The sequence below is a fragment of the Balaenoptera musculus genome, chromosome 19, assembly GCF_009873245.2.
Source record: "Balaenoptera musculus isolate JJ_BM4_2016_0621 chromosome 19, mBalMus1.pri.v3, whole genome shotgun sequence".
NCBI lineage: Eukaryota > Metazoa > Chordata > Mammalia > Artiodactyla > Balaenopteridae > Balaenoptera > Balaenoptera musculus.
The window spans coordinates 11,666,437-11,685,306 of NC_045803.1; the positions used below are offsets into that span (position 1 = coordinate 11,666,437).

General features: G+C 54.2%; 1 protein-coding gene across 1 annotated transcript; it reads left to right on the forward strand.

Annotated features, from left to right (window-relative positions):
- The first annotated feature begins 4,228 nt into the window (after positions 1–4,228).
- CADM4 (cell adhesion molecule 4) lies at positions 4,229–17,918 on the forward strand. The gene is made up of 9 exons (XM_036832180.1): positions 4,229–4,343; positions 13,060–13,206; positions 13,512–13,664; positions 13,934–14,068; positions 14,484–14,648; positions 14,775–14,865; positions 15,259–15,431; positions 16,248–16,376; positions 16,871–17,918. The coding sequence occupies exons 1-9, from the start codon at positions 4,280–4,282 to the stop codon at positions 16,978–16,980; spliced, it is 1,167 nt and encodes a 388-aa protein (XP_036688075.1). The 5' UTR covers positions 4,229–4,279; the 3' UTR covers positions 16,981–17,918.
- The last annotated feature ends 952 nt before the right edge of the window (positions 17,919–18,870 follow it).

The following is an 18,870-nucleotide window of genomic DNA, read 5'->3' on the forward strand; positions in this document are numbered from 1 at the left end:
CAATTGAAAAAGAAAACTACCACTTACAGTGTTTTAATCTGCAAGCAAGGCTGCCTCCATGTATTCTATGTGAATCGCAGGCAATATGGTAGCCAGGGCTGTATTTAAGAGGACACCCAACTCAAAATGGTTGAAACAAAGAGGAAATTGATTATCTCACAGAACAAGAGCTCAGGAGTTAGGGCAGTTCCTGGGTTGACTTATTCAATGTTTCCATTATGTCCTGAAGGATCCATTCAAGCTTATCTACCTCATGGCCTTAAGATGGCCACTGCAGTTCCAGACATCACACCCACATTCAGAAGCAATAACAAAGGGCCGTCTCTTCTTGGGTGTCTTTTTTAAAGCAAAGAAAGCTTATCCCAAAACTTCCAGGCTGACTTGCCCTCTCCACATTTTATTCACCTGATTTGTTTCATACCCCCATGCCTATAGCATTCACAGAAAGGGGCATGGAACCACAATATTTGGCAAAGTATATTCAGACCCTACTCCTAGGGCTTCCTGCACATCATCTGGCTATTAAAGAAAGGTTGATGCCTGAACAAAATCAGGATTCTCTTAGGAAGGAACAAAGGAGGAGGGAATGTGTATTAGGAAAAAACACCCACCCAGTCTTCCTCCTGTAGAGGGAACAACTCAGTTCTTCCCTACCGTGTCTTTCTCCTGTGTGTCTCCTTTATTCTCACACTACTACCACACTCACAACACTTCTGGTCACCAAATGTGGGGGGGGGGGATTCCCCCCCACCAAGCAATTCTCTGTGACACCTTCTGGTCAATTCTGACAATACCTACCTGGAAATAGCATCAGATCCCACAGATTAAGGGCTCAGTCCCACAGTCCCCACTTCAGATGACAATTGAAAGTCCAGACTGTGCTCCTGACCAATCGGCTACAAATCAGAAGTTCCCTTGACCCCCTCTTCAGGTTTGATTAACCTGCTAGAGGGGCTCACAGGACTCAGGAAAACAATTACTTACCTTTACCAGTTTATTATAAAAGGATACGATAAAGGATACAGAAGAACATCCAGATGGAAGAGATGAATAGGGCAAGGGGGCACACAGCTTCCATGCCCTCTCTGGGCATGTCACTCTCCCAGCACCTGCATGTGTTCACCAAACTAGAAGCTCCCTGAACCCCAAACTATTGGGATTTTTATGGAGGTTTTATCACGTAGGCATCATGGATCATTAACTCCATTTTCAAGAGAATGGGGATCAGGGCTGAAAATTCCATGCTTGTAATCATAGTTTGGTCTTTTCGGTGACCAGCCCTCATCCAGGAGTCCACCAAATGTCACCTATTAGAAAAAGAGACACTCTTATCACCCAAGAAATTACAAGGATTTCAGGATCCCTGTGTGGGGAACTGGGGTCAAAGACTAAATATTAGAACAAAAGATTCTCCTGGTGTTCTTATCACTTAGGTAACTACAAGGGTTTCAGGAGCTCCGTGCCAGGAACCAGGGGCAGAGACCAATATATATTTCTATTATCTCGCAGAGTAATGCTGAGAAAACAACTAACAAACTCTGAACCATCCCTAGACTTCAAAAACTCAAGAATAGTCAACCCACGGCGTGCAGCCCATCCCCCCCAGAATAGCAGGCATGGCAGTTGTCTCCCCAATGTCTATTTCTGTTTGAGAAATCTAATTTCACCTCTGACCTGGTGGTAGGGGGAGTCTGTGGCTCATATCTGATTTAACCAGCTTAATCTCATCCCCTGGCCATTGACATTGGTTCAGTGATAGGCAGGTGGCATCATCTGGACCAATGAGACACAATGGAAGGTTTCTGGGGGGCTTCTAAGGAAAAATATTTCCTCACTCTGCTGAGGGAGCTTCTTCAAGTCTCTCCTCTGCTCAGTCTCCCACAGTCTGACTCTCTCAGTCTGTCTGTCTTTTTCTCTCTCTACCCCTCTCCAAATGTGAGGGAAAAGTGTGGCCCCAGAGGTATTTGCCAGCCATCCTGTAACATGAAGCGACTATTTACCCCTAGGACAGACCATTTTGAAGCTAGTCATACCCAAGACTTTTTTTTTTAATAAATTTATTTATTTTATTATTTTTATTTTATTCATTTAATTTTTTTGGTTGCGTTCAGTCTTCGTTGCTGTGCGCGGGCTTTTCTCTGGTTGCGGCGAGTGGGGGCTACTCTTCGTTACGGTGCACAGGCTTCTCATTGCGGTGGCTTCTCTTGTTGCGGAGCACGGGCTCTAGGCACGTGGGCTTCAGTAGTTGTGGCACGTGGACTCAGTAGTTATGGCTCATGGGCTCTAGAGCGCAGGCTCAGTAGTTGTGGTGCACGGGCTTAGCTGCTCCGTGGCATGTGGGATCTTCCCCGATCAGGGCTCGAACCCGTGTCCCCTGCATTGGCAGGCAGATTCCCAACCACTGAACCACCAGGGAAGCCCCCCAAGACTTTTTTATATGTGAAACAATCCTCTTTTTCTTAACCCAGTTTGGTTGGATTTTCTGTCACTGGCATGAAAACCCTAATGGATAAAGTACCCTGGAGTAGGATAAGGACAGGACCACCTCAGGTGGAAGAAAAAGTGGGACCCAAAAAAGACAGATGAGAACCAAACCAACATCCCACAGGGTGCCCTGCAGCTGGAGCAGGAGACATTGGTTAGAGCCACGAGCAGGGGACCTATAGGTTCTTGGGAGGAAAGATAACCCTTAGCTACCCCCTAACCCAGTATCCCAAATCCAGGTTGGACACCTCTTTCCCACTTATCTTAACACAGAGAACGTGAGCCATGGGAAGATTAGAGACTATCCAGCACGACACCTCTTTCCCCAGTTTACAGAAAGGTAAACTGAGAATTGAAAAGGAAAGGAATCACTTGGAGCTGTGGTCCTGGGGACATAGAGGTTGATGGGAGCTTGGGTCCCAAGGACAGAAAGGATGATGGGAGCCATGGTCCTGGGGATAAAGAGGTTGATGGGAGCTTGGGTCCTGAGAACTCGGCACTGAGGACAGAAGAGGTGTCGGGAGCTGAAGTCTATTGCAGGACCTGGATGTAGGATTTTTTGGTAGTGATGGAGATAAAGAGCAAGGATTTTCATAGTTGGCATATCCCAGTTTCCCTGATTGTCAAATGGTGGTGGGAGAGGTTGAGGTCTCCTACCTTCCATGGTTTCTCACTCTTCCTGGGTTCTAAGGGTGATAATCCTGCACCAGGTCTACAAGGTCCCACAGAAGTGGGCTCAGGGAGACTCACTTCCCAGGAGGGAGAAGGGACTCAAGTCTGGAGAGGTGAGTCAGCACCAACAATGGAAGAGAAGCGGGGAGAGCACATAGAGAGACAGGGACACAAAGAGAGACTGGGGCTGGAAGAGCAGGGAAGCAGGGTGGGGAAGCTAGACGCTAGGGCCTGGGAGGGGTCCACCGGAGCCTCTCCCTCCGGGGAATAATGCAGAAACACGGAGTTTCCGGGTGAGGACAGGAGGGAGGGTGAGATCTGACCCCAGCCTAGCCCTGCCCTGGGAGATCCTGGACCTGCCCAGACAACAAGCTGCTGCCTTCCTCTCAAAGTGGCTAAGCTCACAGCCTGGCACATGACACTTTCACCCTCACACTCACCTGTCCACAGAATATCTCTCACAGTCACCTCTCCCATAGCCCACTCCCGTTCCCTCCACGCTCACACCTTCACCTACGCTCCGCCTCTGGAATATGTGCACGTCCCGCCTTCACCTCCACCCATCTGTCCACGGAGCACCTCCACCTGCCCACTGAACACCTCTCACACTCACCTTTCCCACCAAACTCCCCCTCCCTGGACACTCAGCCTCACACACATCTTCACTCAACACTCTCCCCTCCACACACACCCGCACCGTGGCGCACCCTTCCAACAGCACCCTCACCTTTCACGTGACACACTCCCCCTCACACACCCCCTGCACGCGCTCCCCTCTTCTCCATCACCCACCCCCTCTGCCGTCACCCAGCCCCCGCACTCTCCGGCCGCGAGTCGCGCTCGCACACGCCGCCTGCACGCCTCCGCCCGCGGACCCCCAGCTCTCGGGCGCCTCCCCTCAGTCCGGCTCCCCCAACCCTCTCGCGGCGCCCTCTCCCCCATTGTCTGGGGCCTCCCCGCGTCTCCCTGCCCCATCCCCGCGCCGACCCCGCCCCGGCCTCGGCGCCCCGCCCCCCGGGCGGGCAGGGGGCGGGGCGAGGGGCGCGGGGGGCGGGGCGGGCGGCGCGGGAGGTGCAGGTGCCGGCCGGGAGCGAGCGGCGGCGGCGGCGGCGGCGGCGGCACCATGGGCCGGGCCCGGCGCTTCCAGTGGCCGCTGCTGCTGCTGTGGGCGGCCGCGGCGGGGCCAGGTAGGGTCGGGGGCCGGGGCGGGGGGCGCGCCGCAGTGACAGCCAGGCGGCCGCGGGGCCGCAGAGGCGGAACAATGCGCGCGGGGCCGGGCCGGGCCCCCTCCCCGGGACAAAGCGCAGCGCGGGCCGGGAGCCGCGAGCCGGGAGCCGCGAGCGGGGGAGGGGGCGCGGGCCCCGGCCGCCGTGCCGCAGCACCCCCCCGACCCCGCACAGGCCCCGATCCCGGCGGGACAAAGGGCCCGAGACCCCCAGTCCAACCCCAAGCCAGCCTTCTCCGGGCCGGCCCCGCTGTCCTTCTGTCCGGTCTCTGGGTCCCTCTGTCCGCCTGTCTCTGAGTCCCTCAGTCTCTCTCCTTGTCCCCCTACCCTTGTCCTCTGTCCCTCAGTCTCCAAGACTGTCCCTCTCTGTCCCCCTTTCTCCTTGCCTCCCTGTCCCCCAGCTCTCTAGCCTGTCTTTGTCCCCTACATCTGTCCCTTGGTCTCTGTCCCTTTTTACTGGGTCACTCTGCCCGCCCCCCATCCTCTTCTTGACTCCCTTCTCTGTCCCCCTGTATTTTTGCCCTCCCTCTCTGCCCCCATTCTCCTTCTCTGTCCCTGTCTCACTGTCACCTCTGGTTCTCTGTCCCCCATCTGTCCCATTCCCTTGTCTCTCTGTCCCCTATCTTTCTGTCATTCCTGTTTCTCTAGTCCCCTCTATCACCGATCTCCCTCATTCTCCACTCTCTCCCCTCTCTCTGTCCCACTGTCTCCCTGTTCCCTGTCTCTCCGCCTCTGCTTTCTACCCTTACATCCTCCATCCTGGGCTCCCCCATTGCCATCCTTCGTTTCTCCATATCTCTATCCCTCTGTGCCCCTGAAGAGGAATTGACTCAGGGAGGGCATCCTGAAGGGCCCTGGAGGGAAAATGTGTATGGGGAACCTTGGCATGTGGACACACACGTGGATTCAGCAAATGCCTCCCAAACGCTGCCCCTCTCCACCCGTTCACACACCCAGGCCACGACCTACAGAGAAGCCCCCTCCAGGACCTCCAGGGAGCCCTCCACATACCCTTATCACGCACAGTGAAAAGCTGGAGACCTCCAAGATAGGGTGACCCTGAGATCCGGGACAAGGTCAGGAAATGTCAGCCCCACACTCACACTCTCACACTGTGTGTGCCTGGTACCTGCCACAGGTCACCCCGTCCCCGGTGGGGGAAGCCACTCCTGGGGGGAATGGCTGACTGGGAGGTGGTTGAGCAAAAGTGGGAGGGCCGTTATGTCCTGCAGAAATCTGGGAGCTGTGACCAGATGGCACAGGGCCGGGGGCCTGCCTGGGTTTAAATCCTGGCTCTTGCCATTTGCCAGGGTAGCCAATGGCAAGCACCCTCCTCTCTCGGGTCCTCAGTTTCCCTTTCTGTAAAGTGGGGATGTTGAACTCGGTGACCTGAAAGGAAAGGAACTGCAGCTTGGACCCCTGAAGGGGTTTCTGGCAAGTTGGGTGCAGTGACACCTTCCCCACTCGAGTCTGAGGCAGAGCCTCCCTCTCCTCTCCTCGGGGCAAGGTGAGGGGCAGAGTGGACCTGTCACCCTCCACCTTGCTTTCTTTTATAGTCTTCTGCCATCGCTTCAAAACTTTCACCATTACCTCCTTTCTTTGTGGCGGACATGCCACAATTTCCCAGATGAGCACTTTGGTACCTTAGCTACATCTCCATCCAATTTTGTCTTTCTTTCTTTGTTAGGCACTAAAAACCAGGCTCATAGATTCCTAGAACCAACGAATCCAGTAAACAAAGAACCTGAGGGTATTTTAGAACCGTTGACATCTTTAGCCTTCCAGAATCCCAAAGTCTTTAGAATCTTGACACCTTTAAAGTTCTAGATCCTTGCTGGCATTAGCATTCTAGCCTCCTGATATCTTCACAATTCTGAAACCTTGACCTCTTGGAGATCCTGAATCTTGACACCTCTGACATCTAGAATCTTGACGGCTTAGAATCGTGGGAATTAGGATTCTCAGAATCAGAATATAGCCTAAGATGACCACCTTCCCAGTTCGAGAATCCTTTCTCCAGCACTTCTGGGAGGTAGCTCTACAGGCTTGTCCCTTGTTTGGTTTTAAAGTCACTGCTTCCTGGTACACTAATCCCTTCTATAAACTTTCTCTAAATAAAATGGTGTGGGACTTTACAAGTTGGGAGAGAGCTAGGTGTCATGGGAAGCACTCTGGAACCAGGCCTCTCTGGTGTAATTCTGGGTCAGCCCCTGCCCTTTCCTGCTCTGAGCCTCACTTCCCCTTTTGTAAAGCATGGAGTAGGCAGCTGGAGTACCTGATCTCAGAGGACCCTTCATGCTTTCCTTTTCTCTGGATATCTCTGAATGGCTTTGGCCACCAGATTTTAGGAGTTGTCCATGGTCCCCATGTTTCCCTCTTAGTCACTCCCCTTCCCCTCTCACCTTGCCCAGCCAGCAGGAGTGGGGATGGAAGATGGGGTTCATTTACACCCTTTCAAAACTGTATTCTCTTTTTCCTGGCTCCCTCATCTACCAAGAATACCAGCAGAGGCTGATGAGATTTATGCCAAGAGAAAGAAGGGGTCCAGGGTGGGCGGGCGAGAGGAAGTGAGAGAGAGATGGGTTGCCTGCCCAGAGATGCCCACAGGCAGAAACAGAGACCCACAGGCCAGGAATTGGATGGAACAGAAAGGAGCAGAGGAAACAGATCTCCAGATCCAAAGAAAAGATAAAGAAGCTATGAAGAGTTGGGGGGCTTTGTGGAGGGAGAGTTTGTTGATCCCGAATAATGTTTCCCTCCCAAGTGACTCACTCCTCCCTCCCTCCTAAAGTTCTGCCCAGCCACGCTGAAAGCAGAGTTCTGTCACTGGTCCTCACCCACCCATGAGCCGAATGCCTGAGTCCCCAGAGCGGGGGTCAGGTTCCACGATGGATTCCAAGACCTTAGACGCAGCAGGGCTGGGGCCTGGGGTGGATTAATGTCGTGTGAGCCTGGCCTGTCCCCGTCTTGGGGAACACAAAGGCAGCTTTCTCTCTCTGGGTGGGGTGAGAGGGGGGCCGGGAGACCGTTGGACTCGCCAGCACCCATTGGCCTGTGGCACCAGGACACAAGCACCCACTGGTTCCTGCCTGTGCAGACCCCGGGCCCATAGGTCCTCTGGGAACCGGGCACCAAGGCTCCTCAGCCGGCACCCAGTGGGGCAAGAGGGCGGCTGCAGAGCCCGGGCTCTTCTGGAAGGGGGCAAATAGAGGGCGCTGGGGGGGGAGGAGAGGACAGTGGGTGCTCAGTGCGGGCTCACCCCCTTCCTGGACCAGGAATTCTTCCCCTGACCCCAAACCCAGGGGGAACCTCCGGAGGACTCCCCTACCCCCTGGCTGGGCTTGAGGCCCGGAATCCAGGGAGCTCTAAGTATCCCAGGAACGTGGGGACCACAGGGGGAACTTTGTGTGTGAGCTGCTGACTCACCCCTACGCCCCCACCTGATGCTTGCTTCGCAGACAGGAGGAGGACGAGCGGGCTGCGGAGCTGGGCTGTGGTTCTGGGGGTTGAGGACTGTGGAGCTGGAGTCAGAAGTTCCCAGGAGGGGGCTGGGGGCCTGGACTCTGGGTCTGAGGGAGGAGGGGCCGGGGGCCTGGATCCTGGGTCTGAGGGGGGAGGGGCCGGGGGTCTGGACTCTGGGTCTGAGGGGGGAGGGGCCGGGGCCTGGATCCTGAGTCTGAGAGAGGAGGGGCTGGGGTCTTAGACTCCTGGATCTGAGGGAGGAAGGGAGCTTGAACTCCTGGGTCCAGAGGGAGAAGGGGGCTGGGGTCCCAGACTCCTAGCTCTTGATGGAGGGTGGGGTGGGTACAGACTCTTGAGTTCTGAGAGAGGAAGGGGCTGGGGGTCCCAGTCCAGGTTTCTGAGGGAGGAGGGGCTGGGACCCTGATGCCTAGGTCCTGCGAATACAGGCGCCTTCACAAGGCTGAGTTGGGGAAGAATTGATGCTTTGTGTGAGGATGTTCGGACTCCGCCATTGATGGGGGGCTGAGGGGGGGGTCGGTCAGGACGCAGGGATGTACCACCTCCCTAGGGGAGGATGTGGGGGAAGGAGGCATGATGCCACGAGTCCCCTGGGGAGAGGATATGGAGGCGGTGGCTGTGACCTTCCCGGAACTGTGACCTTGAGACTCCCTTGGGTATTCGCTGACTCAGGACCCAGGAAGTACTCCCCCCACTCGGCTTAGTCTCCGTGGAAACATCCCCCAGCTGTGTAGTCTGGACCCCTGACTCCTGGGTCCTGAAGGAGGAGGGGGTTGGAGGCCCAGAATCCTGGATTTGAGGAGGGAGAAGGCTGAGGGCTTGGGACTTATGGATTTGAGGGAAGAAGATGCCGAGGACCCCGATTCCTGATCCTGATGGAGGAGGGCACTAGGAACCAGGACTCCTGGATCCTGGTAGAGGGGCCAGCTGGGGGGGCTGGATTTCCAGGTCTAAAGGAGAAGGGTGCTGGATTCTGGGTCTCTACATATCACCTGTTCAGCCACTCTTCCCCAAACCCTCCCCAGTCCCTTTTTCCAGGCACCATCCCCATGACGACTCCAGGCTGTCAACACAGTTTAAAGGGCCAGTGCCCCAGTCCCCAAGCTCAGCCCCTCTCTGACCAGAAAATCCTGCCTCACCACCCCCCAACCCCGAAACAAAAGCTCCTAGGACATTAATATTCCAGGCACAGACACTGTTGGTTACTGACTCCTCAGGAGGGGGAGGGAATAAGACAAAAGCCCCCCACCCTCACCCCATGTGCACCCTCAAGCAGAGAGCAGGGGACACATTTGGGGGGGCAGACCCAGAGGTCCTGAGGGCTCCCAAGAGATGTTGAGTTTCTGCCACTGACTTGCCTGGGACCCCTGAGCCTCGTTTTCCACATCTATAAAATGGGGGGCTAGCATTGGGCTAGTCCTGAGGTCCGGGATCCACGGATAGGCTTCAAGATGTTTTTTTTTAAAGTGCCAGAATGTGCAAGCAGGCCACTTTTCAGGTGGATGGGCATGTTTCCGGAGATTATAATAACAGCAGCTTTGCACAGAGGGCTCCCTGAGCCTCAGGTCCTGGGCTAATCCTTGTGAATCAGGCACTGGCATCATCCCCACTTTACAGACAGGGCATCTGAGACTCAGAAAGGTTAAGCCAGTTGTCCCAGGTCACACAGATGGCAAGTGGTCCAGCTGGGATCCACCCAGGTGTTTAAGATGAGAATAATGTGATGTCACAAAGTTGTTGTGAGGATGAAATGAGATCCTGCCTGACACGTGCGATTCATGCATCAGTCTCCCCAGAGACATCCCCATGCATGTGCCTCCCCAGGCACACTTCCAGGCACTAGGGTGCAGCAGTAAACCCAAGGGATTACATCCCTGCCTTCATGGGGTGTATATTCGAGTGACGAGGGACAAACAGACAACAAACAAGTATGCAAATTAATAAAATAATTTCAGTGAAATTTCCATAGAGGAAATAAAACAGTGGTGACGAAACAGGAAGTGTTCTGGAGGGGAAGGCACAGGGAGTGAGCAAAGGCCTCTCTGATCTGAGGCACAGAGACCTGAATGAGAACAGGAGGCAATCCTGGGATGATCAAGGGGGAAGAACATTCCTGGCAGATGGAAGAGCCACTGCAAAGGCCCTGAGGTGGGAACAAGCTCAGCATGTTTGAGGGACATCAAGGCCAGTGAGCCCAGAGTGAAGTGAGTAGCAGGAGGGTGGTTGGAACTGTGCTCAGAGAAGGGCCACCATCAAGCACCTTGAAGACGCAGGGAAGGGGTCTAGATTTTATTCTAAGTGTAATGGACAGCCTTCAGAGTGTTGTAAACACTCTGGCTGTGTTGAGACTGGCCTGGGGGGAGGCAGGTGGGGAAGAGGGGAGAGTCATGAATAGTTCTTGAAGGACCAGGTAAGAGATGGTGTCCTTGGACTAGATGATGGTAGGTGAGGTAGCCAAAGGTGAACAGGTTTGGGATATATTTTGGAAATAGAATGGATAGATCTTGCTGATGTTAGAGGTGAGGGAAAGGGTGAAAACTTGGATGATTTCTGGGTATTTTGGTCTGAGCAACCAGGTTGTGACATTTACCGAGACTGAGAAAACATGGGAAGGAAAATATTTGGGGCAAGGATTGGACATGTTAAAATTGATATTCCGGGAAGGACTAGATAAACCCCTAATAGTGGCTTAAATTCTTGTACAAAGCATTATATTCAAAGACAAAAGAAGCCAGAAGTAGGCATCCAGGCCTTTTATGGCAGTTCCACATCATCACCAGAGACCCAGGCACCTTCCAGCTCTTGGTTCCAGAATTCCATCACATCCTAATTCCATAAAGGTGACCTGGTGGAAAAAGGACTTATCCCCTTTCTTTAGAAAGTCCTCTCAAAATTATCACGTGACACTTTTCCTGATATCCAGCTGGACAAAATTTTATCACATGGCCTCACTTAGCCGCAAAGGAGTCTGGGAAATTTCTCTTTCTGCTGGATATAGGGCAACCGTAAAATACAACCAGGGTCCTTTTTCTAAAGAGAAAGGGAAGAATGGATGCTGGGTAGGAAGCTAGCTGTCTCTGCCTCCTCTCCCCAGAATTAATCTTTTCCACCCCTCCACCCCCAAAATCAGGTTACCTATCCCTCTTACAGGGACCATAACACTTCTGATGGGATTTTACAGTGATCTGTGTCTACCTCCCCATAAATAATTGAAGGCCTTCCAGGACAGGGACCTCATGTGACTCATCTCTGGGCACCCAGCCCCTGAAAACCTCCCCGCTGCTCAAATGAATGAATGAGACAGTATGTAAGAGACATGAAGCGATAGTTGTCCAACATTTAAAGGTAAATAACCAGATCTGATCATGGCTCTTTCCTGCTTCAGTTTCTCCACTGGCCTTCAGGATAAAAGCTAATCTCCTAGCCTGGCATCTGAGGCCCTTCATAAGCACATCCCACAACCCCTCACCAATGCTGGACACTCTTCACCCAGAGAACCAGGAACGGATGTGGATGCAGGTTACGGAATCAGAAAGATCTGCAGGCAGACCCTGCCTCTGCCACTCTCAGGCTGTGACCTTGGCCAAGTCATTTTCTCTCTCTGGACCAATTTTCTCATCTATAAAATGGGAACTGGGAAAAAAAAACAAACTGGGGACTGATAATAATGCCTCCCTTGTTCAGGTATTGTGATGATTAAATGGAAATTATATAGGTAATGCCCCTAGCACAAAGCCTGGAACAGGAGGTGCCTAATAAACAGAAGCTACTATGGTTATTGTTGTTTTGAAGATGACAGTGACAATGATGATGCTGATAATTAATCTCAGCTTTGAGCTTCACGCTGTTTCCTTGGCCGGAAACACCCCCTTACTAACCCCTTACCTTGTCCCTCTGTTGGATTAATCAGGGTAAGTTAGCTGCTATAACAACAGCCCTGAAATCTCAATGGCTTAACAAAAAAGTGTATTTCTCACTCGTGCTACAGTCCTGTGCAGGCAGGTCACAGGGGGCAGGAAGTCAGGGCCCTGGGTTCCTTCCAGCTTGTGATCCTGTCCTCCTCTGGGTTTTTGGGAGTCCTCTCCATTCAGCCAGTATGAAGGACTGCAAGTGAGATGAGCCAGGCTAGAAGAGGGGTTTCTCTCTTCTGCCTACAGCCCACTGGCCAGAAATCAGTCACATGGCCCCATCTAAGCACAAGGGATCCTAGGAAATGTAGCCTAATAGTGTGTGGTACCAGTTAAATTTAGCGGTGTTAAGAGACCCTCCAAAACATAGTGTCTTTAAACAACAATTATGTTTTTTGCTCATGACTCTGGGGGTCAGCAATTTGGACTGTATCAGTTGGGTATTTCTTCTCTTGGTCTCACCTGGAGTCACTCATGTGGCTACAGTCACCTGGTGGTGCCACTGGGGCTGGGTGGTCTGGGATGGCCTCACTCACATAGCTGGCAGTTGGTGCGGGCTTCTGGCTGGGCTTCTCTCGCTGTGTGGTCTCTCATCCTCAAGGAAGCTGGTTCGGGCATGTTCACCTGACAGTGTCAGGGCAGCAAGAGGGCATGCACGGAAGCTGCAAGGTCTCTTGAGATCTAGGCTCCAGAACTCATACAATATCACTTCTAGCAAAGTGATATTGACTTCAAAGCAAGTCACAGGGCCTCCCCAGATTCGCAGGGTCAGAGTGCTTCATTAATGGGAAGAGCAGCAGAGTCAGCTCACAAAGGGCACATACAGGGATGGGAAGAATATCGTGGCCATCTCTACAGACAAGTTACAACATGTGCTCAGGTGTGAAAGACGGGGTTTGGTGAACACATAGCAGTTTCCCGTACCTGGTGAACTCCTGTGCACTCTTTAAAATGTGGATCCAATGGAGCTTTCTTGTAGAGCCTTCCCTGATCACCCCTCTCCCTGGGGTGGTCTTAGTCTCCACTTCCTCTGGGCTCCCAGCGTGCCCTGTGCTACCCCCATTAGAGCATATTCCACTGGATCTTGACTGCACCTCCTCTAGAGCAGGGGGCAGGTTTTCTCTATCTCCCGGACTCCAGCCTGCAGGAAGTGTTGGGTGTAATGAACTGAATGAAAGGGAAAGGAGAGGGATTGGAGGTTTGGATGGGCGAGGAACAGAGGGAGAGAGCAAAGACTGAATTGCACCCCTCAGTGAGTCTCCTATCCTGTCTCTCTGTCTGCTGGTCCAGGGGCAGGACAGGAAGTACAGACAGAGAATGTGACAGTGGCTGAGGGTGGGGTGGCTGAGATAACCTGCCGTCTGCACCAGTATGATGGATCTATAGTTGTCATTCAGAACCCCGCCCGGCAGACCCTCTTCTTCAATGGTACCCGTGGTGAGTGCTGGGGTCTGGAATCCTGAGTCTTGAAGGAGGAGAGGGCTGGGGCCTGACGGAGGACAGAGCTGAGACTGGACTCCAGGGTCTGAGGGAGGAGGGGGCTGGGGGCCTGGACTCCTGGTCCTGTGGGTGGGAGGGCATGAAAGGTTCTGGGTACCCAAGGGAGTAACTAGGTGGGCACCTTAGACGCATGCGTATGGTTGGAGAAAAGAGGCAGAGGGCTGAACTCTAAGCTCCTGGAGAAAGGGTGGGACTTCTGAGGTCAGGATTCCCCAAGTTCACTCTTGTCGTTCACTCTCTAGCCCTGAAGGATGAGCGTTTCCAGCTGGAGGAGTTCTCCCCACGCCGGGTACGGATCCGGCTCTCAGATGCGCGCCTGGAGGACGAGGGGGGCTACTTCTGCCAGCTCTACACGGAGGATACCCACCACCAGATTGCCACGCTCACTGTACTGGGTAACGGCCTCCCCCTCCTCAGACCCATCCCTTCTCTTTTCTCCTCTGCTTATCCCTTATCCTGAGACCTGACCCTGGCTGTTTTTAACCTCCTGGACATCTGGTCCCAGTAAATAAGGCCGGCCTTCGTGACCTCTGGCCTCTGTGTTTGACCCCTGCCACCTGGGACCCTTGTTCCCTTTGGTCCCTGGAATCCCGCAGCCTGGTTACTTTGAGCCCACCTTGGTGCCTCCCTTGACCTCCTCCTTGCCCCCTTCTCCCTGCGGCAGTGGCCCCGGAGAATCCTGTAGTGGAGGTCCGGGAACAGGCGGTGGAGGGCGGCGAGGTGGAGCTCAGCTGCCTCGTTCCACGGTCCCGCCCGGCCGCCGTCCTGCGCTGGTACCGGGACCGAAAGGAGCTGAAAGGTACTACCTGGGGTCAGGGATGGGGGTGGGCGGGGGAGGTGCCAGCGAAGGGCGGGACTTAAGAGGAGGCGGGGTTCCAGGAGGCACGGCTTGGGAAGGGTTGGTTTATATGTGGGCGGGGCCTGAAGAAGAGTGCACAGGTTTGGCAGACACTAGTCACTCAATATATAGCTATTGAATGAACTGATAGGTGAGAGGGCGTGGGGTGAAAGAGGGGTGAGCTTTGGGAAGAGCCACGTGGGGTGGTGGGCCTCTTTCGAGGAAGGGCGTGGTTTGGAGAAGTAGAGGCGAGGGCTGTGGATAAGGGGCGGAGCTTGGCAAATAGCCTGCTTCGGGATTGGCTTGGGGGTGGGGTGCTCCTTCGGTGGGCGGAGCCATAACCCCGACCAGACAGTGTTCGGGCGGGTCTTGGCAGGAGTGAGCAGCAGCCAGGAAAATGGCAAGGTCTGGAGCGTGGCGAGCACAGTGCGGTTTCGTGTGGACCGCAAGGACGACGGAGGTATCGTCATCTGCGAGGCGCAGAACCAGGCGCTGCCCTCTGGACACAGCAAACAGACGCAGTACGTGCTGGATGTGCAGTGTAAGTGCCTGGCGGGCCAGCACCCGGGGGAGGGAGTGTACCAACCCCCGCCGCCTGTCCCCGGGGGAGTTCCTAGTCTGCATGATGACCCTGACAACCACTCTCCCATCTCACTTCTGCCCACAGACTCCCCCACGGCCCGGATCCATGCCTCCCAAGCTGTGGTGAGGGAGGGAGACACGCTGGTGCTGACATGTGCTGTGACGGGGAACCCCAGGTGAGCTCTGGGGCCCGAGACTCCAGGGCCCTGAGGAGAATAGGGCTGGGGACCTGGACACCTGTGTCTCAGGAAAGAGGGGACTGGGCTAACAGAGGGGGCTGCGGCCCAGACTTCTGAGTCCTGAGAAAGTCCTGGAGCTAGATCGTGAGGAAGGAGGCCGTGGGGTCCCGGACTCCTGGATTCTCAGGGTGGAAGGGGCTGGGGGAAAGGCTGGGATTCCTGAGACCCTGGTGATGGGTGGAAGCTGGGTCCAGGACTGTTGGTTTTCTAGGAAGGAAAGGGCTAATAAGGACCCTCTTATCTGGAGATGCGGCATGTCTAGATTCCTGAGACGTCAGAATCGGGTGCTGGCACCTGCGTCCCTAACTCTCATTATATACCCCCGCCCAGGCCAAACCAGATCCGCTGGAACCGCGGTAACGAGTCTTTGCCAGAGCGGGCCGAGGCAGTCGGGGAGACGCTTACGCTGCCCGGCCTGGTATCCGCGGATAATGGCACCTACACCTGCGAGGCGTCGAACAAGCACGGCCACGCGAGGGCGCTCTATGTGCTCGTGGTCTACGGTGAGGACGCGCGGCGGCAGGCCTGGGGGCAGGGCTCAGGGTAGGGGCGGGGCCTCCCGGGATCTCCGCACTGTCCTGTGTGGGACTGGGCCTTGGGAACGAGCGGGCTGGATTGGATGGTGTTTGAGGCCCTGGCCTGTACAAAGAATGATTCCAGGGGGTCAAAAGCCCACAGAGTTCTTATAGTTCTGGGGCCAGACTGATCGTCTGGGTTCAGATTCAGTTCTGCAGCGTCCTGTTGCGGGTAACTTCGTGCCTTAGTTTCCTCATCGGTAAAGTGGAAATAAACAACAGCACCTACCTCATAGGGTTGTTGTGAAGACTATATGAGCTAAATATATAAAGCGGTTGGAGGCCCCTAGCACAAACTCAGTGTTATGTGTTTAGCTCCTATGACGGTGGGGCAGGAATTTTGGAGTGGTTGGGCCCTAGCTCAGCATTTTAAATACCTGGAGCGTTTCAGACAAGATGGGGAGGGACTTGGACCTGAAGTCAAAAGAAAAGGGATGTGTTCTTTCTGTTCTCTGGGGGGTGGGGTGGGGTGGGGCGGGGGGGAGGAGGCAGGTAGACATTAGCGAAATGACTCGGGGGCCGGGTCGGGCATTGTACAAACCTACACGCATTCCTTGAGGAAGCGGAGCATTAAGGATGGCACCAGGGGAAGGGGCCACCATGTGGCAGTGATTTGAGGGGCGTGGCACATAAGGGGGCGCGGTTGGACGTGGCGTGCAGAATGGTTTAAGAGATAGGGCAGCGATTGGCCCGGGCTGGGACCGTCCTCTGCTGACCTGGGCCTGCCCCCTGTCCCTTTGGCAGACCCTGGTGCGGTGGTAGAGGCTCAGACGTCGGTGCCGTACGCCATTGTGGGCGGCATCCTGGCGCTACTGGTGTTTCTGATCATCTGTGTGCTGGTGGGCATGGTCTGGTGCTCAGTACGGCAGAAGGGTGAGTGGGGGCGGGGTCTCAAATTCATAGAGGGGTGTGGTTGGTTGTGGCGTTCGGAAAGGGGTGGGGCCTAAAACCGATTCGAAAGAGGGCGGGCGTAGAGCCGGGAGGGGGAGGAGCCTAGATCCAGGATTTGAAACCTGAGGCCCAGATCCCAAAAAGGGGCGGGTCTTTTGGTCCAGGACCCTAAAAGAGGTGAAGGGTTGAAGCTGAATTAAGACCATGCGTTTGAATTCCTAATTGCTGAGTTCGTTGGGAGCGGAGCAAGGGGATACTATCAAGAGAACGGATAAGGGTTGATCTTTCCGTGAACTTTTGGAGTCTTTCTAATTCTGCTTTTACCTCTTCCTCTGCCCCTGTTTTGCTATTCCCTGGACTTGATTCCCTCTCCCTGTGTGTTCCGTCTCTCTCTCTTCCTTCGTCTGGTATGTCTTGTCGGCCTCTTGGGTCCACACATATCTGTTGCCTCTGCCCGGGGGTCTGTCACCCCTCAGGCTCCTATCTGACCCATGAGGCCAGTGGCCTGGATGAGCAGGGAGAAGCAAGAGAAGCCTTTCTCAATGGCAGCGATGGACACAAGAGGAAAGAAGAATTCTTTATCTGACCCCACCTCCACGCCAGGCATGGGCCTGGGCTGGGGTCCACCCCACTGCCAGCTGCAAAGACATTTACCAGAGTCTGGGATGGTGGGCTTCTCCCCCCACCACTAACACCTCAGATGCTTGGGCAGGGATGGGGGTGTCGGATGCCTGGGTCTCTGCAACGGCCAGAAGCAAGGGCCCAGAGGTCTGGGTCCCCCAGGGGGGCAAGGGCCAAAGGTCCAGACCCCCAAGTCCAGGGAGGGCGGTAGGGATTGGGTTGGGGGAAGATAACTGGGGGAAGGCCAAGGCCCCTAGGCTGCAGAACCAGGTCTTGTGGGGAGGGGTCAGATTCTGGGAAGGGTGGGGTGGGCAGGGAAGGGGAACAGAGATATCTTTGGGGGTCCCAGACCCCATGCCAGCCATTGGAGGAGTTCCACAGAGCTCTGGGCACCTCTTTGCAAAGCCATGTTTGCACGGTGGGGGTAAGGGTGGGGGGAGGGCGTGGAAACAGGGATTCTGTGTCTTTGTGTCATAACTTTGATGGGGGCAATAAGGGAGACAGCCCCAACTTTTCTCCAATCCCCCCTTCCCCAGGCTCCTGGGCTCTCCTTCCCTCCACCTCCTTTCCCCCACATCTGTCCCTTCCATATTTGTCTCTCTGTCCACCCACTCCTTGGGGGGCCTTCCCCATCTCTCCTCCAGGCCCCCCGGGGAGGGGGAAAGGAGTTTGGGGGGAGGGTGCGTTGCTCTCTATGGTTTTATATATAATATATTAAAAAAAATCAAAAATCTATGAAAATATCAGATTGCGCCCCCCTCCCCCCATTCCTGGCTTTTGCCCCCTTTTTCTTGTTTAAACACACACACACACACACACACACATTTTGTACGGGGCAGGGAGGGGAACGGGGAGGGGGTTTGGCAATCCCACTAACCACCATTAAACTGAGGAGAGAACAAGTGTTTGGGGTGGCTGTGTGTCTGTTCCTCTGCCCAGAGCTGTACCACTTCGGGAGGGGTGCTGAACTGAGGGAGGGGGGAGGGAGGGTGATGGTTGCTGGTGGACGGTATAGGCCAGGAGAGGGTCCTTACTTCTCCAAGGGCACCTCCACCCTTCCAAGAAACCTGTTTTTTTTCTGGTCAGTCTTTTCAGCCAAAAATCACCAAGTTTTGTCTCTTCAATAGCCACTGAGCTACCCCATCCCCACCCAATAGCCTGGACCCTTCCCCTGGCTTACCAGGGGACCCCTAACATCAATCTCCAGAGGAGCTTTCAATTACTCACATCTTGCCCTGTCAAAACCTGTCCCTGCCCTGCTCAAAAATTTTTCCCTAGCTCCCTTTCATCTCTAGATCAAGTCAAAGCCCCTTAGCCTGGCATTCCAGGCCCCTCATTCATTCATCTAAATTTTAGACAAGTGATTCTAATTTTTGAGTCAAAAACATATTGACCTTACTTTGTGCCAGTCGCTGCTCAAAGGCCTGGAGATGCCATGGTGAATAAAACAGGCAAACGTTAGGTGTTCCAGACAGCTTAGCACTAAGCGCAAACTTGATCCTGTTCTAGGCACTGAGGACCCAAAGTGAAAAAGATTGACTCCAGTCTTAGCTTCACAAAGCTTTCATGAGGAAACCAGACTACAGCAAGGACGGAAAAAAACAAAACAAAACAAAAACTTAACTTCAGATTGCCATAAGTACTATTAATATAAAATACAGAGTAAGGGGATGTGGGTACTGTTTTCTTTTAACTTGTTATTATGGAAAACATCAAACATACAGAAGTAGACAGAACAGGACAATGAAGCCCCATGTATCTGTCACCCCAGCTTCAACAACCATCACCTCATAGCCAATCCTGCTTTATCCATAACCCGCTCACTTCTCTAAAGCCAATCTGGAGGTGCTATCTT

Excerpts from the sequence above, each read along its gene's own strand:
- CADM4 (XM_036832180.1), top strand. The coding sequence starts at position 4,280 with ATGGGCCGGGCCCGGCGCTTCCAGTGGCCGCTGCTGCTGCTGTGGGCG. Across the intron at positions 14,649-14,774 it reads GTACGTGCTGGATGTGCAGT|ACTCCCCCACGGCCCGGATC; the intron begins GTAAGTGCCTGG and ends TTCTGCCCACAG. Across the intron at positions 14,866-15,258 it reads GCTGTGACGGGGAACCCCAG|GCCAAACCAGATCCGCTGGA; the intron begins GTGAGCTCTGGG and ends ACCCCCGCCCAG.